Here is an 18,881-nt window from a genome sequence, read left to right on the forward strand (position 1 = left end):
AACGGACGAGATCTAAACAAACGTGGTAATGCTGCATGCAAGAAAACTGACACATGACTTTCGCTGCCACCCCATCATTTGAATTTTGAAAGTGGCAATACAGGGCGATCTTTGTATGAAAAAAAGGGTCTCTCAATTATACACGTGCTTCTTGCGATTCGCTGTATTGCACTGGACAAGTGTGGTGTTTGAATAATTGAGAATCTGACAACCACCTCAACATGATAGGGTAGCAGATCACAAGGACTAATGACAACTAATGCAACCACCACAGCAACACGTTCAGCACACCACTAGTTTCCCCAGCGAATAAAAACTAAAGATAAACAAAAACTCCTCTCGCTGGCGCAACTTTGCACGTAATTCACTTTATCCTAGATCTATTCTCCATCCTGGAGAAAACTGCTCCACAACCGCCTTTCAGATGATCTTCATTCTCCAGCATGGGGTTCCTGACACCTGATTGGGAAAAAAAGGCAGCAAGGTTATCAAGTTGTCTGACTAATCACAATTAGTCAGGATTATCGGTGCTATGGTGATCAGTTATGAACTATGATTAGTCAAGGTTAGTCAGGCTGATCGGTGCCATGGTGACTAGGGTCAATTACGATTTAAAAACATTGCAAGGCAGCAATCAGAAACACATTTCTATCTAGCACCCATATTGTGTACAGTTCCAAACAATACTATACCACCAAGCGACCTTGATTGCAAAACATACTCTTTTGCTTTTCAGAATCTGCAGGCATATTTGGATAAGTTGATGCTAAGTAATATAATATATGAGAAATTGAGAATGTTGTACATCTACAGCGGGCACAATTTTAGCATGGCACTTAGTTATAGATAAAACAGAGATGTTCCACATGGAAATGATATATGAACCAGCATAGATAAAAAGCAAAGACAGCAATGTACCTTACTTTGGCTTTGGCTCACTGATGGCTGAACCAACACTCTTGAACCAGCGTATAAGATTGCGGTGATCCTTTACATAAAGCCAAGCTTGGAGAAAACGGAAGAGCTTCTCATTTATGCCACGGGCTTCAATGTAAAGATGGAGTGCATCACGAACCTTTTCATCCAACTCTCTGTCCATTCAAAAAACATATAAATAATAATCAGTAGAAAGTAGCGTGTTAACACACGTGATGCATTCCTTAATCCTTTGTTTGTATTGTATCATCCAAATTTAACACCACCACATGAACCAAATCTAGTCAATCTAAAGTTTGATGAACAGGGTAAAAAAGAGTTAACACACAAAGGATTACCAATATTACTTTCAGTACCTTTCTATGCATTGCCACAGAACATTGCATAGGAGCTAAGGAGGCACATGCATTTATCTGCAGCCAACTCCTTTATGACATAAGTAGTTTCACCAACTGGCCCGTCAACTAACCAGAGCAGTCACAACTAAAGGATTCTTTGTTTATGGCTAACTGGCAACTAAATATCCATAGCATAAATTGCTAGTTTATACACAATTATCTATTTATTTAGTTAGCTCAACAACAACAACATAGCCTTTCAGTCCCAAGCAAGTTGGGGTAGGCTAGAGTTGAAACCCACAAAGAGCCCCTAGTAACGGATCAGGCATTTCAATAGCTGCTTTCCGAGCACTCCTATTCAAACACCCAAGCTTTCAAATCTCTTTTTATTGCCTCCCCCCATGTCAATTTCGGTCTTCCTCTACCTCTCCTCACATTATTAGCTTGGCTTAGGACTCCACAATGCACTGGTGCCTCTGAAGGCATTTATTTAGTTAGCTCAACATTTAAAATTCACCAGAAATGTTGGCAGGGCCAATCACATTGTGTAAATACTAAATAGTCACTGAAATAAAGGAATTGGACATGAAAGAATAATAAATATTCCTATTTGAAGTTCTGAGCATGCTTGTATACTGAAAGCTTTCTATGTTCAGTTCAATTCGGGGAAGGTCCACTAGATAACATACAGCCAGAATATTTATCTATTGGGATACGAGTAGTTCTTAGAGGTTAGGTTGTATCCTTCTATAAGTTTCAAATAATCTATCTGAATTGCCTACTACAGTCTACAATCGTTACAACTTACAATGGGAACAATTCAGGATATGACACTCGTTCCAACTGCAACTCAAAATTTATGACTCAATGGCTTATATTCACATGTAGCCCCTGAACCATACATGGCCACATGTAACTGAGCTATAAAGTCACAAAATGCTGAGTTGTCCATGAGATTGCCATAACCTAAGTTTTTCTCATCAACAATCAAATGTTATAGAACTAATAATGAATCAGTGCGGTCAATATGGTTTTTACGACATTTTGCACATTGTATACATAACCTGTGTGTATAAGCAATATCATTCCCCTTAAAGAATCAATAACTTCATCAAATATCTCATCAGGCATCACAAATAATGGAAGCATTCATTATTACATACACATAACACTTCCGTATATTGTATCTAAATATCTGTCATTTTTGTTGCTGCATTTATTTCGTTTATCAAAAGGATTTATTTTCTTTAGTTTAACTAAGCAAGTAAAAGTTAAATAGAAATGTTTGTGTTTGGAGTTGTTAATCCATGGTCTAGCTAGTAGTCTCCGGAAAGTGGTATTGTCAAGAAACAGAATGAATATGCCCATTCAGACCCACTTGCACATGCCAATGCACCTAAAATTCTTTCACACTTAGTGGCAATACTATAATTGTAATTGCTTTTAAAAAGGTACCAACAAGTTTTGCTTATACCACGTTTCAACCAGGGGGGGGGGGGGGGGGGGCAAACTGGCTACCTGAATTGTCTACTGGGGTATCACATACAATCCAACATAAGATAAAAAATTATATATTATCTTTGAGCTCAAGCCTTCAAAGTTGAAATCAATAACTGGCGATAGTAGTAAATACTCTTCTCTGAATATGTGTGCCACAGAAAAGCTACAAGTAAACAAAATTTGTCCTCAATCAACCTATTCTAACATCTAAATTTACAGTCACACCTGTATTGCATAGTTATAATCATCTCCTAATTAATCATACTCGAAGGGTCGGCTCAAGCCAAGACATCTTCCTACACAAACTCTTGTAAGAAACAAATACAAGACCAACGAAACATCAAAATTTCTCAAACGTTTGGAAGAACAACTTACTGGAAAATACGCCCTCGGTACTCTCCGCCGCCCTTCGAAGTCATATCCCCGTTCAAAGACTCGGCGTTCTTAGACCGGAGGCAGACCGAATGGATCCCAAGGGCGTCCGGGTACAGCCCGCAAAGGAACTGCATCGACTTTCCTGACCCGGGCTTGGAGATATCAACATGGAGGAAGAGCTGGCTGATGGACGCGCTCATCCCTCCGCCCTCGCCGGCACCGTCCGAGTCAGAGTCGGCGCCGGCGGGCAGGATGTTGGCGAGCCTGGCGACGGAGATGGAGATCTCCTCGCCGTCGTCACCATATTCGCGGCGCAGCACGGGTCCCGACGGCTGGTCCAGGGCGCCCTTGACGATGGTGAAGGGCTCTGGTGGGCTGACCTTGGGCGGTGGCGTCATCTTGCAGACCTCGAGGTAGTGCTCCTTGAGCGAGCGGAGGAGGATGGAGTTCACGGCAGAGGAGGAGGCCGCCGCGGTTGCCGCGGCGGTGCGGGAGGAGGATGGCGTGGCAGAGAGCGCGCGACGGCAGAGTGCGGCCGTCGTAGGGGCGGCGCGGCGGAGCATCTTGCTTGGTCTTGGTGAAACGTTGGGGGGAGAAGCAAGGGTTTAGGGGTGGCCAAGAGGAATGGGGATCTCGGCTCCGCTGCTAATGACAGTGGGTCCTAACCAAAACTTTTTCTCGCCTCCGTGTTTAGTTCATGGGGAAAATTTTTTTTCCATACTCTAGCATTTTTCGTTTGTTTGTGGTAATTATTACCTAAGAGCAACTTCAACCATTATGCAAATAGACTTGGCATTTACCAAAATACATAAAACTCCAAAAAAAAACCCCTCCAATCGTTATGCATTTGGACTTTGCATTTTACATAGCTATGCATATGCATTTGGAGGGAGAAACTTGGCATATATGCCAAAGGAGTCCGGCTATGCAAATAGAGATCACGGATTCTCGGTTCCACCTCGCGGGCTTTTTTCTTCCGTTCGCGCGGTTTCCCTCTTCGCGCCACCACCACTTCGCGCGATAGGAGAAGCATCGCGCGTCCTCCTTCGCCAGCTTCGCGCGCGCGCTTGGACGAAGCAACGCACAATAGGACGACGCAGCGCATGATAGGACGAATCTACGACGCCTTCCTCATCAACGCCGGCCAGGTACGCCTTCTTCATCAACGACGACGGGCTGTTTGGCGCGGGATCGATTGGCCGCGCGGGAAGGAGTGCCGCGAAACAAAATTTTCGGGAAAAAAAGATGATGGACTTGGCATTTTGCATAACAGTTGGAGATCACCCGATTTTAGCCTTGCCATTTTCATTTGGGGGTTTGCAATTTGTCTAAAATGCATAATTTCAAATGCATAATGGTTGGAGATGCTCTAACTATAGACTAACTAGGCTCAAAAGATTCGTCTCGTAAATTTTGACCAAACTGTATAATTAGTTTTTATTTTTACCTATATTTAATACTCAATGCATGCGTCTAAACTTTCGATGTGACGGAGAATTTTAAAAAAGATTGGGTTTTGAAGTGAAAGTAAACAAGGCCTATTCGAAAGTTTAGATACATATATGGTCCTGTTTGGTTCCACTAACTATAGCTAGCTAAACTTTAGTCACTTTAGTAGCTAAAGTTCCAAACATATTGACTAAAAGGGGCTAAAATAGTTTAGTTCCATTAGTCACCCAAGAGTAGCGAAAATAATTTTAACTAGCTAAAATTTAGCAAGAAGAACCAAACAGACCCAAAATATAGAAATATAGATTAAAAATAACAATTACATAGATTAAGATTACTTTACAAGACAATTTTTTAAACCTAATTAATATATAATTTGGTAATAAATGCTATAGTAACATATTGCTAAAATGCTAACAATGAATTAATTAGTTTAAATAAATTTATCTAGCAGATTACTAATGCATTATATAATTTACTTTTTATTAATATTTAAATACTCTATGAACCACCCCATACGACATCTGGCGCCCTAAAACTTTACACCTAGAACTAAATAAAAATATTACATGGTCTACTTCTGCAAGCCTATGTTTAGATGGAGCATATATAAAAAAAACATATAGAATTTTTTTGAACTGAAAACGTATAGAAGTTTAATTAGAGAGCAATATAGAGGAACCTTTTCATGAGATTAATGCTATTTCTATAATTCTTCCAAATTTCTTATAAAATAAGTTGTTTCATAGAAATTATACTGGACCTGTATGGTAGACTCATCGGTGCCTCCATATATTATTTGTTTTTTCTCTCTGCGTGGTAAACGGATTAGTTTTGAAGAAAAAAGAATCCGGTGATGTTATTTTTAAAAATAATTTAAATGAAAAAGGATTATATAAAAATAAAAAATAAAAAATACACCACGGAGCGGAGACACGCGTTGGGCGGACAAACCCGGCGCCTTCCACATTCTTCTAGAGCCACCCAGCCCAGCCGCCAGTTCCCACTCACGGCACACCGGATTGCTCCCCAAGACAAGCCCAAATCTGCCACCATAAACAAACCGCACCCGAGCGGCCCAAACCCGGATCAGACTGTAATTCCCCAATTCGATTCCTTCCTCCCATGGGTTGGCGTTGGCACGACGACGACGACGGCGACAGCGGCCGGGGCCTCGGCGGTGTCCCCGACCTCGCCGGAGGCGGGGGCGAGGGGGCGCAGTGCGCGACGCGACGGGTGGTGCAGTCCCGCTGCCACACGGAGGAAGTCGAGCCCGGCCGATTCGTCCGCAAGTGCGAGAAGACGGAGCAGCTCCTCCGCGACTGCGTCGGCAGGTATATTAGCCTGTGCCTGGTGCTTTCCCTCGACCCGTTAACATCTCATTGTGGTGTTTAATCGGCGGTGATTGTGATGTTAGGGTTGTGGTATCACTTTTTTTTTTAGAGTTCGAGGGCCATCGCCCTGGCCTTTCATTAACATAAAAGACCATAGATCATTCGGTTACAGTATAGAGTTTAGAGGCTCTCACCCCCAGCCCCTGCCAGAGCTGAGGAAAAGTTTACACAGAACACAGCAAAGATGACAGATAAGCAAAGTTCAAAAAAACGAAAACATCAGCTCCTTCTCAGGGAAAGAATCACGCCGCATCCAACACTTCATTGAGTGACCTCCACCAGGGGATCCCAGAACCACTTGCCCAATCTTTCGTCAGACGAATATTCTCCCACTTGGTACAGCTTGAATCACCATCAATATGTCTTTTTGTCAGCTTTTCCCCTGAAAAGGTAACCAGAGAACCTCCCCAGCTGATGCTTTGATCTTGTTTATGAAATCCATCAATTGATCTCTCCTTTCTTGTGGACATAGAATTGACCAACTTTGTAAGGTCCCAGCTATCCTGTGAAGTAGTATTTCCATACTCTTCCAGCCAACTCTCTGAAAGCAAATATCATTTCTAAGTTTCCACAAATTCCATAAAACTGCAGAAGTGACCATATTAATAACAGGTGATAGTTGTGGTATCACTTGTCCGGCTTACAGCTGGTGATGGCTATTGCTGTGGTTTAGGTGCAAACTATTGGTTAAGTTAGTCTTTGCCGCTAATTTTACTCTGTTGTACTTATAATTGGCAATGTTTCTAAGTTCAGGTGTTACCGTCACTGTAAATTGTTGTTGGTAACATGATGCGTACATTTTCATATTTACACGTCTTATAGGAAGTTGTAAACTAAGTGCATTTTACATCAGATCTAATTAGTAGAATGTTAAAGAACCGCGAGCTAATCGTATCTGCCTCTGTATGCATGTGTGATATGTCGTATAGGTAATACTGGAAGATGTAAGTGCAAGCTAGCTATTGAAAATCATACTGCTATTACTCATAAAAGACATACACTATCTCATGGGGAAGACATAAGTGCAGTGCTATTGAAAATCATATCAAGTTAACATGTGTCTGTTATATTTTTGCACCTTACTTTTATCCAGGAGAAAACAGCGATGGGATAATTCCGCTTTCTTGTGTTGTCCTTTTAATCTTTTATTGACTATTTTTTTCCTCTTTGTAAGTGTAGCATTACAAATTTCCTAATATTATTTTTCCAATTGACGTGTATTATTTACAAACTTCTTACTCCCTGAATGTTTTATCTCTGTTTAGGCCCTCTGAACTGGTGGAATCCAAAACCGAAAACACTGAGGAAGATGTCACAGAAGAAATGAAAAGCGGTTCACTTTCTCTTGGCTTTCCAAGAAACGAGCCCTTTGCATTCCCTGGACTCCGCAGTGACATGGAAGCCCTTGAGAAAGATTTCTTTGGGAGCCTAGGGAACGTCCTGGACGAAGCTGAGCGGATGACTAATAGTTTCATCAAATCTTTTGGTTTTCCACCTGTTCATGACAGAGAATCAAGTCCATTTCGACGACAGCCTGCAGAGAAGCATATTGAAGAAGATACGGCAAGGAAGACTAAGGAGAGTGACTACTCTGAATTCAGGAGCAAGATTTCAGATGTGTAAGCAGCTGTAGAGCTGCAGTTTGCTGGCATGTGTCTACAGAGCTGAAACCTGGGAAGTGAGAGCTTTGCAATCTCAGGGTCCTTGTATGTTCTCTCTTTGGAACAAAACGCGTACTTGCGACTTTCAGCTGCTTTTTAGCCTCGCTTAGTATGGTAATCGTAATGGTAGGTGAAGAAGAAATATGGTAATCGTAATGGTGGGTGAATAAGCTTACCAGGTGTGTTCGTTTGTGCTACTCACGGCTGGCTGCGGCTGCTGGCGTGTGTTGCAAAGCCATTTTGTGTAGTACTTATTGCAGGCCAAGCATTTGAAAATGTTTACATTCTTGCGCACAGGCTATGTTTTGGGCAGAAAGTTTGTCATGAATTTTCCCAATTCACCCTGTGATGTGTCGCTGTCTTTTCTTTTCATTTCTTGCATTCAGTTGTACAGTACTTGTTGTAAAGAGAATGCAAAAGTTCATGTGTGTGTTTGTGTGTGTTTGACAACACAAAAGTCACGTTGTTGATTGACAGGCGCGGTGCTTCCCTGAGCCTGCTCCAGAATGACTAGCGCGGTACAGTTCTGAATTCTGATCAGAAGCACGTGGCCGGCGAAATTAGCCGAGCACCGCGCTCCTCTCTTTTGCTCATGTGTTGCAGTACCGCCATGATCAAAATCGGCATGATCGTGCCGAACCCGGCACGAGCCCTCTGCTCTGGAGATGTGGAGAGCCTCCAGCTAGCGGCTGCCGGCTGGTGCATTTGCCAAAATTGAATCCAGAAGAAGTTTTCCACTTGTGTGTGGCCGCTAGTGTTATGACTAATGAAGCTGCAGCCTAATAAAATCTTTCACACAAACACGAGACCTTTTGTGAACAGTTTGATAACAGAGAAGAAGCGCATAATTAATGAACTGCAACTGATAATATATCAGCAGACTGTAAATCAGCTTCCCTTCAAGCTCATCTCTGCCTGGACATATATTTGCAGACGGAGAAGAGAGTTTATATATTTGTACAAACTCCATCTGTTCGGATGTAAAAACTGCACAGAATGTCAGCTAACTGGGGTTCCGCTACAATCGCTTGGAGTATCCAGAACCAGCACACTTCTTGCAAAGTATTAACCCTGCGTGGTAAATGCAAAGACTCAGAATAGACGCTAAAAGAAAACCCATTGCATCCCTAACTTCAGTTTCAGGTTTGCACTCTTATATTATGAGCAGATCCAATGGATACATGAAAATAAGGAAACAGGGCAACCTGCTCCTCTGCATACGCGGCACTCAACGACTCCATTTTCCACCTTCATTTTGCCATCGTTGCAGAACACACACTTCGTTCCCCCTAGTTAGCAAGTGTCAAGGCATCATGCATGTACAAAACGTTATAAGCATGTAGCTAGATATTGGTGTCAATGTGCTATATTTAACGCAAAGTCGTCATTTGTCTAAGTAACATCTTTATGTGTTTCTTCTCTCTTAAACGGTCTATATTTGTTGAAACAATAAAACATGTCTTTCCTGCCCATCAGTTGAAATGCATTTCCTATTTTCCTTCTTTGTATTAAACAAAAGTGTTGCATGATCAAACAGTTCAATGAGGAGCAAGTGTGGCACACAGCTGGGAGGTAAAGGGCTAATGTTGTAAATATGCACAGGCATGCCTATATAGATAGGGTAATGTAGCTCTCCGCTGATGTCATCAAGGAAACACAATTAACCCAGACATTAGCCCCACTCTTACAATGATTCAGCATCACACAAAATTAACTATTTCCAGGGCCATTTTACCATCCATAAATATTTCAATGTATATAAAAGAACTACATGTACCTGTTGATAATTTCCATCAAAATCTAGGGGGCATTGAAACTACCAAGAAAACCACCAATGGAACTATATAATCATCTAGACATTGTGATAGCAGAGTAGCAGACTAAACAGAATAACTCACAACTTGAGTCATTCAAAACTGCAGGTGTCTGGATGCTATTGTAGTATATAAGTACGGGCGTGTCTCAAACAGCTAGGTAACGACGAACTCCCCAATTAGAAGATTGGGCAAAAGGAACTTAAGACACATATGTTAACATACATTATGGATCAGTCATGTACCACAATAGCATCCATCCCTTTGTTTTGCTCGCATTCCAGATGAGTTAGCACCCATTAGCACCAGACAAGACACGTACGATTTGCTATAGTTTCAGGCTTTGGAACAACCATACAGCAGTGCATACCAGCAGGCTAATTTCTAGACTTATAATCCATTCAGTTCACCCGGCCAGAGAAAAAAGAATGCAATGGAGGAGAGACTGCAAATACCATTCCCAGCACACCTTTCGCACGGCACCGGGTCGCCCTGAAAGAGCACAGCAAAGAACATCACAAACCCTTAACAGAGACCAAGAGGCAACAGCCTGCCATTCATGCATTCAGCAAGAAAAGAAAATAGCTAGAAAGCCAGCGGTGGAGACCTTGAGGCCAAAGACGAGAGACAGGGCGACCGCGGATACGACGGCGGCGGCTATGATGATCGTCTGTGTGTCGATGGGCCTGAGCAGGTCGCCGCCGTAGTCGTAAGAGGCCGCGGCAAGGGCCCGCGGCGGCTGAGAGGCGACTGGGGACGCGAGCGGGGCTGTGGATGCGCCTCCGTAGTGCCGACTTGAGGGTAAGGATGGTGCAGCGGGGGAGGCGGCTGTGCGGCGCAAGGAAGCGGAGCGGCAGGAAGAGGCGGGGCAGAGAAGGGAAGCCATGGGATGGGAGAAAAGCTTGAGGCAAATGCGGTGACGTGGCAGCGGTAGGAGGCCGTTGTTCGGATAATTTCTTTCCCTTTCTAAGCCCTCACTTTCTCTCACATTTTCAGTTATTATTAAATATAAAAGCATCTTCAATCTATATCTATATCTATATAATAATAAAGAGACAAAATTTTAGTTTTTTTTTTGGTCTGGAGTTTTTTTGGTCTGGCTATTTATAAACATGGGGAGGTCTTTTCGTCCAGCCTAATCCTAAATTGGCTCGGCCTTACCATCATTATTTATATTCTATCTCTAATAATAAAAAGACAAAATTTCAGCTGTTTTTTTGTCTGGAGTTTTTTTTGTGTAGCTATTTATAAACATGTGGAGGTCTTTTCGTCCAGCCTAATTCTAAATTGGCTCGGCCTTACCATCATTATTTATATAATATAAAAAGCCATGTCCGTTTTTCTGTCTGAACGTCCGTAGCTGCCAGAGGAGCAAAAAGATCCATCCAACAGGTACTTGGGCTGGGCCTCTTGTGGGCTTAAGTCACTAGACGTATAGGCCATTTATGTTTTGCCTTTTCACCTTTTGCTTTTGGACAATTCTAAAAAAAAAAGTTTTTGGACCGTCATACCACCTTCCACAGTGGAGATCAGAAATTGAAACGTTTCAAGTTCAGAGTTAACGCTGCCTGCTTGCCGTTGCCGACCGATGCATTGGCAACCAACCATCGCTTGCCCACGATCATCCACGTCTGCTTTGTCCCACTGGTGCATTGCACGCCAAGCATCATTATCCACTTGCCAGGCACCAGCAACGGTGACCGACGTGTCTTAAGGCCTGTTTAGATTGAAGATTAAAATTTTTTTGGAGGTCACATCAGATGTGTCGAAAGGATGTCGAGAGGAGTTTTTAGAAACTAATAAAAAAATAAATTACATAGCTCGTCAGGAAACTGCAAGACAAATCTATTAAGCATAATTAATCTGTCATTAACACATATGAGTTACTGTAGCACTTAAGGTTAATCATAGAGTAACTAGGCTTAAAAGATTCGTCTCACGATTTTCAACCAAACTGTGTAGTTAGTTTATTTTTTTATGTATATTTAATGTTCCATGCATCTGTCCAAAGATTCGATGGGATGAATGAAAAAAATTTGGATGGCAAACTAAACAGGCCAGTCCAAGACTCCACGATCTCGCTGCCGGTTCCATCGGCCGCAACAATCATCAATGAAGGATCAAGTAAGGACGACTTATTTATTAATTTGTAGTTTGGTTGTTAATTTTATTTTATTACTTAGTTTGGTTGTTAATTTATGATGAATGCGCAATGAATATAATCATATTCTCAATATTAAATTTTTTATATAATTTGTTGGATAATTATTCAATTATTTATTTTGGATGAAGCATAATGAACATAATCACGTCCTAAATGTTAGTCACTTTCGTCTAGCCTCTCCTCCTTAGTAACAACCTCCACTCCAAACTCAATAGATTTCCTCCCGTGAGCCTGGCGGAGGGCCGCGCGTACGCGATCCATCAGCCGGCGTCGGCCGCCCACGACCGCCTCTGCGTTGGCTCGTCGCCGGACGGGTGGCTCGTCACCGCTGTTGGCGTTTCTTAAAATACACTTTTCATACCGCCAACATGCATACAAACTCTATAAAATATCACCAAACATTAGAAATAGGGCTTTTTATGCTAACCAAATTCCACAGTTTTGGTGAACACATGTGTATGCAGGACACTAGGGTTTGAGCCGCCAAAATCAAAGAATTAAAGGCACATTTAATTCAAATACAGAAGTGCATCAAAATGCAATTGGATTCAAACTCAGAAGGCCGAGGAGCATCGTCTGGGCTTTGGGCCTGGGCCAACGGAGCCAGCCAGGGGGCGGCCGCCCCCTAGGGTCGGCCGACCCCGGCCTGGCCCAGCTCCCCACCGCCTTTTGCAGAGGCGGTGCATGCGAAGCCCTAGCGCGGTTCCCGGCTGCATTTTGCAGTTTACCCTCTCCCAAACCGACCTTCCACACCTATATAAGGAGGGGGAGAGGGCCTCTCATTCATCATCATTCAATCCATTCAAGCTTCAAGTCCACAAGAATAAAGAGAGATACAAGAGTAGTAGTAGAGAGGCGGAGCTTCCACTCATATCCTTAGCCTCTAGTTAGGAATAGAATAGGAGAGTGAGTTAGAGTGTAGAGTAAGAGAAGTAGCAAGCACCCGGTCCGTTCCCCTAATTGCACTGGGCGGAAGAGCCGAAGTGCTGCCCGCTTCCCGAGCTGTACCTCTACAACCTGGAATACCATATTGGGGTAAGAAAAGGTTGTATTCTTCTTTTGTTCTAAGAAGTTATTGAGTAATTGTTATCGTGTTCTTATAATCTTGCGGGTTCGTTGTCTATCTCTCGGTAGATACTCTAGCAGAGGGACTCTTGCTGGCTGGCGGGAGGACCTGCGCAACACTAGAGTAGTAGCTAATAACGTAAACGTGGTGTCTAGGTTAGAGGTTACCCTCGTTTGCCTCGTATCCCACGGTTGAGGGGTCGGCAGCAGGTGGTGACAGCCCTGTTTGTCCTTAGTTTCCCCCACGTCCGGATACGGCGTAGAGCTACACGCCGGTATTACCTGGCAGACCAGGTACGCTCCGGTGCCCGAAGTAAGATTAGAAAAGCACGTTGCCTTGCACAAAACTTCTACCATTAGGAGAACCTCACTACCTAAGTCATCCCTCTCACTTTACTCTAGGGTACACTTAGTTTAAGTCTCAAAACACCTCCGTTCCCTGTGAAATCTCGATACCCTGAATACCACCGGGTGAAGTGCTACAACGGTACTTCCGTACGCTTGCGGATAATTGGCTGCATCGCTAAGAAATACCAACAAACATTTCTGGCGTCGTTGCCGGGGAACGGTTGTCGTTTTTGAGTCGAACCTAGTTGCCCGTGTATCATCTCCCATTTTTATCATATATATATATATATATATATATATATATATATATATATATATATATATATATATATATATATATATATATATATATATATATATATTATAAAAATACTATGGAGCCAAACACACTTTACCAACTCTCTGCTCCTAAGGGCGAGCTCGTAGATCCACGACAATCGTCAAAGCCAATCACAGCTTCAAGTTATGAGCTCCGTCCTGGCTTTATAGCCATGGTTCGGGAACAAACCTTCTCAGGCCTAGATTATGAAAATCCATATCATCATTTAAGGGAGTTTGAGCAACTCTGTGCATGCCTGACAATTTCGGGTATGTCGCAAGAAACCCTTAGGTGGAAATTGTTTCCCTTTTCTCTTGAAGAGAAAGCGAAACAATGGTACGCCCATAACGTAGGAAAGGTGAAAGGAGATTGGGAAGAATTGAGGAACAGATTCTGTCTCACGTTCTTCCCTATATCTCGTGTCGCTGCCCTACGACAAGAGATTCTTAGCTTCCAACAACAAGAGAAGGAAACCATAGGTGCAGCCTGGGATAGATTTTTAATTCTTACCCGTTCTGCCCAGACTTGTCAATCCCTAGCCACGTGTTGTTACAACATTTCTGGCTAGGGCTACACAAGGAGTCTGCCCTACAATTAGACATAGCTGCCGGAGGGTCGTTTAACCACAAGACCACAGCAGAAGGAGAAGCCTTACTAGACCTCATTCTAGAGAACACTCCTCCGCTAGAACCCCTCCGCCTAGAGCCCGAACCTGAAATAGAGGAAGTCTCAATAGCCTCCACTGACAATACACCTATAGAGACATCTCCTACCATATCGGGACCCCCGAAGGAAGATTTTCACCCTTCAGATCTCCCGTTCTTCGAGGATGATCTTTTTAAAGATTTCGGAAACACCTCGAAGTACTCATGTCAAAGAAAGCCGCAAGTTGCCACTGCTAATGATCAGCTAGATGAGGATTTTATAAAACATTCAATTAATGAACTCTCAGCTATCATGAGTCAGGAATGGACTAAAGAAACAGAGTTATCTTCTGATCCACTTCAGATTAATACTCCATCTTCGTCCATTCAGTGCAAAATTCGGCGTAGGTGGCAAGAAGCATTATATAATCCACTTGTCGGGGCCAATTTAATGTTGAAATATTTTATGCTCACCCATCTAGGGTCTGAACCACTGGCCCCGACAGAGAAAACTCTCAGGGTAGCCCCGCGTACGGAATTGAAAAGTTGTGGGATTCTCCACCAAACCCATGTACGACTTGATAACATCAGAACGAGTCTTGACTTTTATGTCTTTGACATTAAAAGTTTTGACATCCTTATAGGCCACCCTATAGAGCTTTTTACCCATGAACTGCCAGCTACAGGGGCAATGAACGTAAAATTGGGAAGAGACACTTTTTCCATTCCAATCACTCGAGCTAAAAACTCAGTGACCGACTCTCGACCCGACCTACCTTTGCCCAAGGAGGTGATCGCCGTTTCACCTTTTGAAACACCCGAATCGTCCTTAGATAAAGACGCCGAAAGCTTCATTCGAGAAGAGGACGAGCTAGGAGAAACCATAGAACTCCCTGAGGATGAAACGCCACCAAAACCTCCAGTTGAGCTTAAACCCTTGCCCGCTGGGCTGCGTTATGTCTTTCTAAACGGCAACAAAGAAACTCCCGTAATTATTAGTGATAAGCTATCTGATGAGGAGTCGAACAAACTCATTGCCGTCTTAGAAAAACATAGCATAGCCTTTGGGTATTTCCTGCAAGACCTCAAGGGAATAAGCCCAACACTCTGCACACATCGCATACCTACGGACCCCGAGCTTACTGGGCGATCAAGAACTGGAATATAGACTTCAAGCTAGCTGGCAGGAACCAACAGAAATAGATAGCTGAGCTTGAAGAATGACGAGAAAAAGCTTACCACAGTGCCAAGATATACAAGGAAAGAACAAAGAAATGGCACGATCACCGAATCAAACCCAAGGAGTTTAGAAAAGGCGACCGCGTTCTACTCTTCAACTCCAAGGTACGACTTTTCGGTGCAGAAAAACTTCGGAGTAAGTGGAAAGGACCATACACCGTCATCAAGACCTCCGAGCATGGCGCGATCACCATAGCAGATGACGAAGGTAATATCACTAAGGTAAATGGTCATCGCTTAAAAGTTTTCCTGGAACCCAATTTTGAAAAAGAAATTGAAACAATACATTTCATTAATTGGGTTTAAATTGTAAAAAAATATAACAATAATAATAATAATATAAATAAAATATTTCAATTAATTCTGCTTAGTTTTGAATTACCAAAAATAAAAATATGATTTCTAAAAAAGGATCTTTAGTTTTTAGCTTTTACCTTTCAATAAAACCCTTGTTTCTCTAAAAATATCTAGGAAGCGTAGCAAAATGCAGGCAGATTCAAAATTTGAAAAGTGGGACGAGCGCGCACGCCAAAATTCAGGGCCAACGGACGTGCCCAGGGGTCGGCCGCTCCTAGGGGTCGGCCGCCCCTGGCCTGACACGTCTGCGGCCCGATCTTTTCCAACATCTATCTCTTCGTCATCCCTATCCTTATCTGCATGCAAATTCAAATTTGCCGCTCGTGATCTCGCCAGCGAGGGCCTTCTTACTATTTAAACACCCCCTAACCCCTCTCTAAGCCATAGCCATTAGTGCTTTCCAAGTTTACATCTTCACAAACCACCTCTATCAAGAGTAGCGCTCAGGGAATGGGCAGCCACGCGCTAGCGCTGTTCGTGGAGTCGGGAGGATCCTTCGACGCGGGAAGGGCCTAATGCGTAAGCCGCCGCTCGCGCCACCCGCACCTGCGCCCGCGCCTAAGACAGCCGCGACCACCTCGTCCGCCCCCTTGCGTATCAAACGCGCAAACCCCGCTACAGGGGGGCGATCAAACCGGCTGCCAAGTGACTCTAATCTGCCTTCTGCTGCCCCTCGCGTCCCAAAACGCAAGCGCGAAAATCCCATCCTTAGGGGGCAGCCACACGGATTTCTTAGCGATTCAGATAATGAGTCGAAGCGGGAAAGCGCGCGCACTATCGTCGCGCTTAGGACTTCTGTGCGGTCACTACGTGGTGTAGTGGAAGAGCTTAAAGGCGAACTAGCTAACACCCGCCTGAAATATATAGAGCTTAAGGACGACTTAGCCGCTGTGCAATTCGGTCTAACCAACCGGCTTGTCAAGGTGGCTCGGACTGCGGGTGTAGAGCATGTTCTAGACACAAACCGCATCTAGTTTAATTTTGCTTAGCCGAGTAATTTATTTTCCCTTTTATTCAGATTTCCTTCATTTACTTTGTAATCAATGTCTCAGCTTATATTGAATAATAAAGAAGTCCTTTGTTCGAATTATTTTGTCTCCACTTGTTTTTGTATTATTTTTGTCTACTTGAGAAAAATCAAAGAACAAGTACAAAAATAAGTGTGGGGGAGGAATCGCCATCAAGGTAATCTTACATAGAAAAAATTTCAGAATTATTTTTATTCCTCCTATGACAATTTAAATCTGATTTATATGATAAAAATATTGCTAATAAAATAACAAGATAAATAAAATAAAATAAATGAATACTCCGTTTCCTTTCTGCCTTTGAAATTAAACATGCATACTCTTTATTCCTCGCCAAAAGCCTACCATTTATGAGCAACTTTTTATAAGGACCCCATTGCTTCTAAGTAATTGAGATTTGCGATATAGTAAGATGATTTGAAACTTGCTCACTTATGCAATGAACTTGGGGATTTATTTGATAAAATTCAAATTGCAAAAAGTCTGCTCTTCAATGATAGATAATTACCTACCGAGGCCAAATATATTACTCTTGATGAAAATTCTACAAATAGCTGCTTATTTGTTTTGAGTTGTGTCAAGTCTTGTTGACCCTTGTTAAGAGATTTATCATGCTCTCAAGATCAAGATCACGTACGCTCCAGATACATATATATGCCGCTTCTACACTGGGAGTGCGCAAAAACATGCCTTACATGTCCACCATACAAACACTCCATGTTTTAAAGAATGATCTCTCCAGTGCATCTTAGATAAAGACATGGGCTATGCAAAAATATATATAAAAAAAAGAGAAGAAAAAAAATGGGCAAGTGCCCGCCGTACAATTAGGGGTATAAAAATACCCACCTAAAAAAATATAGGACACATGAAGGTCCTAAGTATAAAAAAAAGATGAGCACATGAAGGCTCACAAGAAAATAAAAGAGTTATGATAGCCATGTCTAGAAATACTTGATGAGATCATATCAACCAACGGAGTTGTTTATACCATATACCACACACTTGCACATCTTGATCTAAGGGTATGACACTTCTCTTCTTGGATCCGAGATTTGACTCGACAATACATACAAGGTAAGTATGCATTCTCCTTGGTCCATACCCAAAACTCCAAATACAGCTTATAGAGGTAGGACAAATCAAGAGGTACTTTTATCTTGGTAAGGAACCAGAAACATTCTCGAGTGATTTGAGAGTATCATCTGAAGAGCAAGACTATTTTTAATCAAAAAGGTAAAAACCCAAGTTTTGAGCAAAGTTGAGTAAGAAGATTTGAATCCTAACTGTTCCATTTTTCAATTACTCAAGATGTTTTGGTAGACACTCTGAATGCTCATAAGTTTAGGTGAGGCTTGGAATAGTTTGTATGCAGGTTCATTATCAGGAGAAGTGGAACCATCTTAGCCTAAAAACATAAGCTTTACTCGAGGACGAGCAAAGGGCTAAGTGTGGGGGAGTTTGTTGGCGTTTCTTAAAATACACTTTTCATACCGCCAACATGCATACAAACTCTATAAAATATCACCAAACATTAGAAATAGGGCTTTTTATGCTAACCAAATTCCACAGTTTTGGTGAACACATGTGTATGCAGGACACTAGGGTTTAAGCCGCCAAAATCAAAGAATTGAAGGCACATTTAATTCAAATACAGAAGTGCATCGAAATACAATTTGATTCAAACTCAGAAGGCCGAGGAGCATCGTCTAGGCTTTGGGCGTGGGCCAACGGAGCCAGCCAGGGGGCGGCCGCCCCCTAGGGTCGGCCGACCCCAGACTGGCCGAGCTCCCCACCGCCTTTTGCAGAGGCGGTGCATGCGAAGCCCTAGCGCGGTTCCCGACTGCATTTTGCAGTTTACCCCCTCCCAAACCGACCTTCCACACCTATATAAGGAGGGGGAGAGGGCCTCTCATTCATCATCATTCAATCCATTCAAGCTTCAACTCCACAAGAATAAATAGAGATACAAGAGTAGTAGTAGAGAGGCGGAGCTTCCACTCATATCCTTAGCCTCTAGTTAGGAATAGAATAGGAGAGTGAGTTAGAGTGTAGAGTAAGAGAAGTAGCAAGCACCCGGTCCGTTCCCCTAGTTGCACTGGGCGGAAGAGCCGAAGTGCTGCCCGCTTCCCGAGCTGTACCTCTACAACCTGGAATACCATATTGGGGTAAGAAAAGGTTGTATTCTTCTTTTGTTCTAAGAAGTTATTGAGTAATCGTTATCGTGTTCTTATAATCTTGCGGGTTCGT

At 42.8% G+C, this 18,881-nt stretch overlaps 3 protein-coding genes across 5 annotated transcripts; 1 reads left to right on the forward strand and 2 right to left on the reverse strand.

The window, feature by feature from the left end:
* On the reverse strand, positions 48-3,802 carry LOC8079271. Of its 2 annotated transcripts, none has more exons than XM_021455509.1 (3): positions 3,150-3,802; positions 924-1,091; positions 48-459 (listed from the first exon to the last, which is right to left on the reverse strand). In XM_021455509.1, exons 1-3 carry the CDS (start codon positions 3,710-3,712, stop codon positions 432-434), a joined length of 759 nt encoding a protein of 252 aa, XP_021311184.1. In that variant the 5' UTR covers positions 3,713-3,802; the 3' UTR covers positions 48-431. The 2 variants fall into 2 exon arrangements, with proteins under 2 accessions (XP_021311184.1, XP_002458571.1); XM_002458526.2 differs by having other exon boundaries at positions 919-1,091; positions 3,150-3,801.
* On the forward strand, positions 5,601-8,084 carry LOC8079272. The gene is made up of 2 exons (XM_002456368.2): positions 5,601-5,932; positions 7,258-8,084. The coding sequence occupies exons 1-2, from the start codon at positions 5,724-5,726 to the stop codon at positions 7,613-7,615; spliced, it is 567 nt and encodes a 188-aa protein (XP_002456413.1). The 5' UTR covers positions 5,601-5,723; the 3' UTR covers positions 7,616-8,084.
* LOC8072130 (protein disulfide-isomerase LQY1, chloroplastic) lies at positions 8,368-10,540 on the reverse strand. Of its 2 annotated transcripts, XM_002458527.2 has the most exons (4): positions 10,075-10,530; positions 9,923-9,959; positions 8,859-8,942; positions 8,368-8,724 (listed from the first exon to the last, which is right to left on the reverse strand). In XM_002458527.2, the coding sequence occupies exons 1-4, from the start codon at positions 10,483-10,485 to the stop codon at positions 8,672-8,674; spliced, it is 585 nt and encodes a 194-aa protein (XP_002458572.2). In that variant the 5' UTR covers positions 10,486-10,530; the 3' UTR covers positions 8,368-8,671. The 2 variants fall into 2 exon arrangements, with proteins under 2 accessions (XP_002458572.2, XP_021312938.1); XM_021457263.1 differs by lacking the exon at positions 8,859-8,942 and having other exon boundaries at positions 10,075-10,540.

The sequence above is a fragment of the Sorghum bicolor genome, chromosome 3 (assembly GCF_000003195.3).
Source record: "Sorghum bicolor cultivar BTx623 chromosome 3, Sorghum_bicolor_NCBIv3, whole genome shotgun sequence".
Taxonomy (NCBI): Eukaryota; Viridiplantae; Streptophyta; class Magnoliopsida; order Poales; family Poaceae; genus Sorghum; species Sorghum bicolor.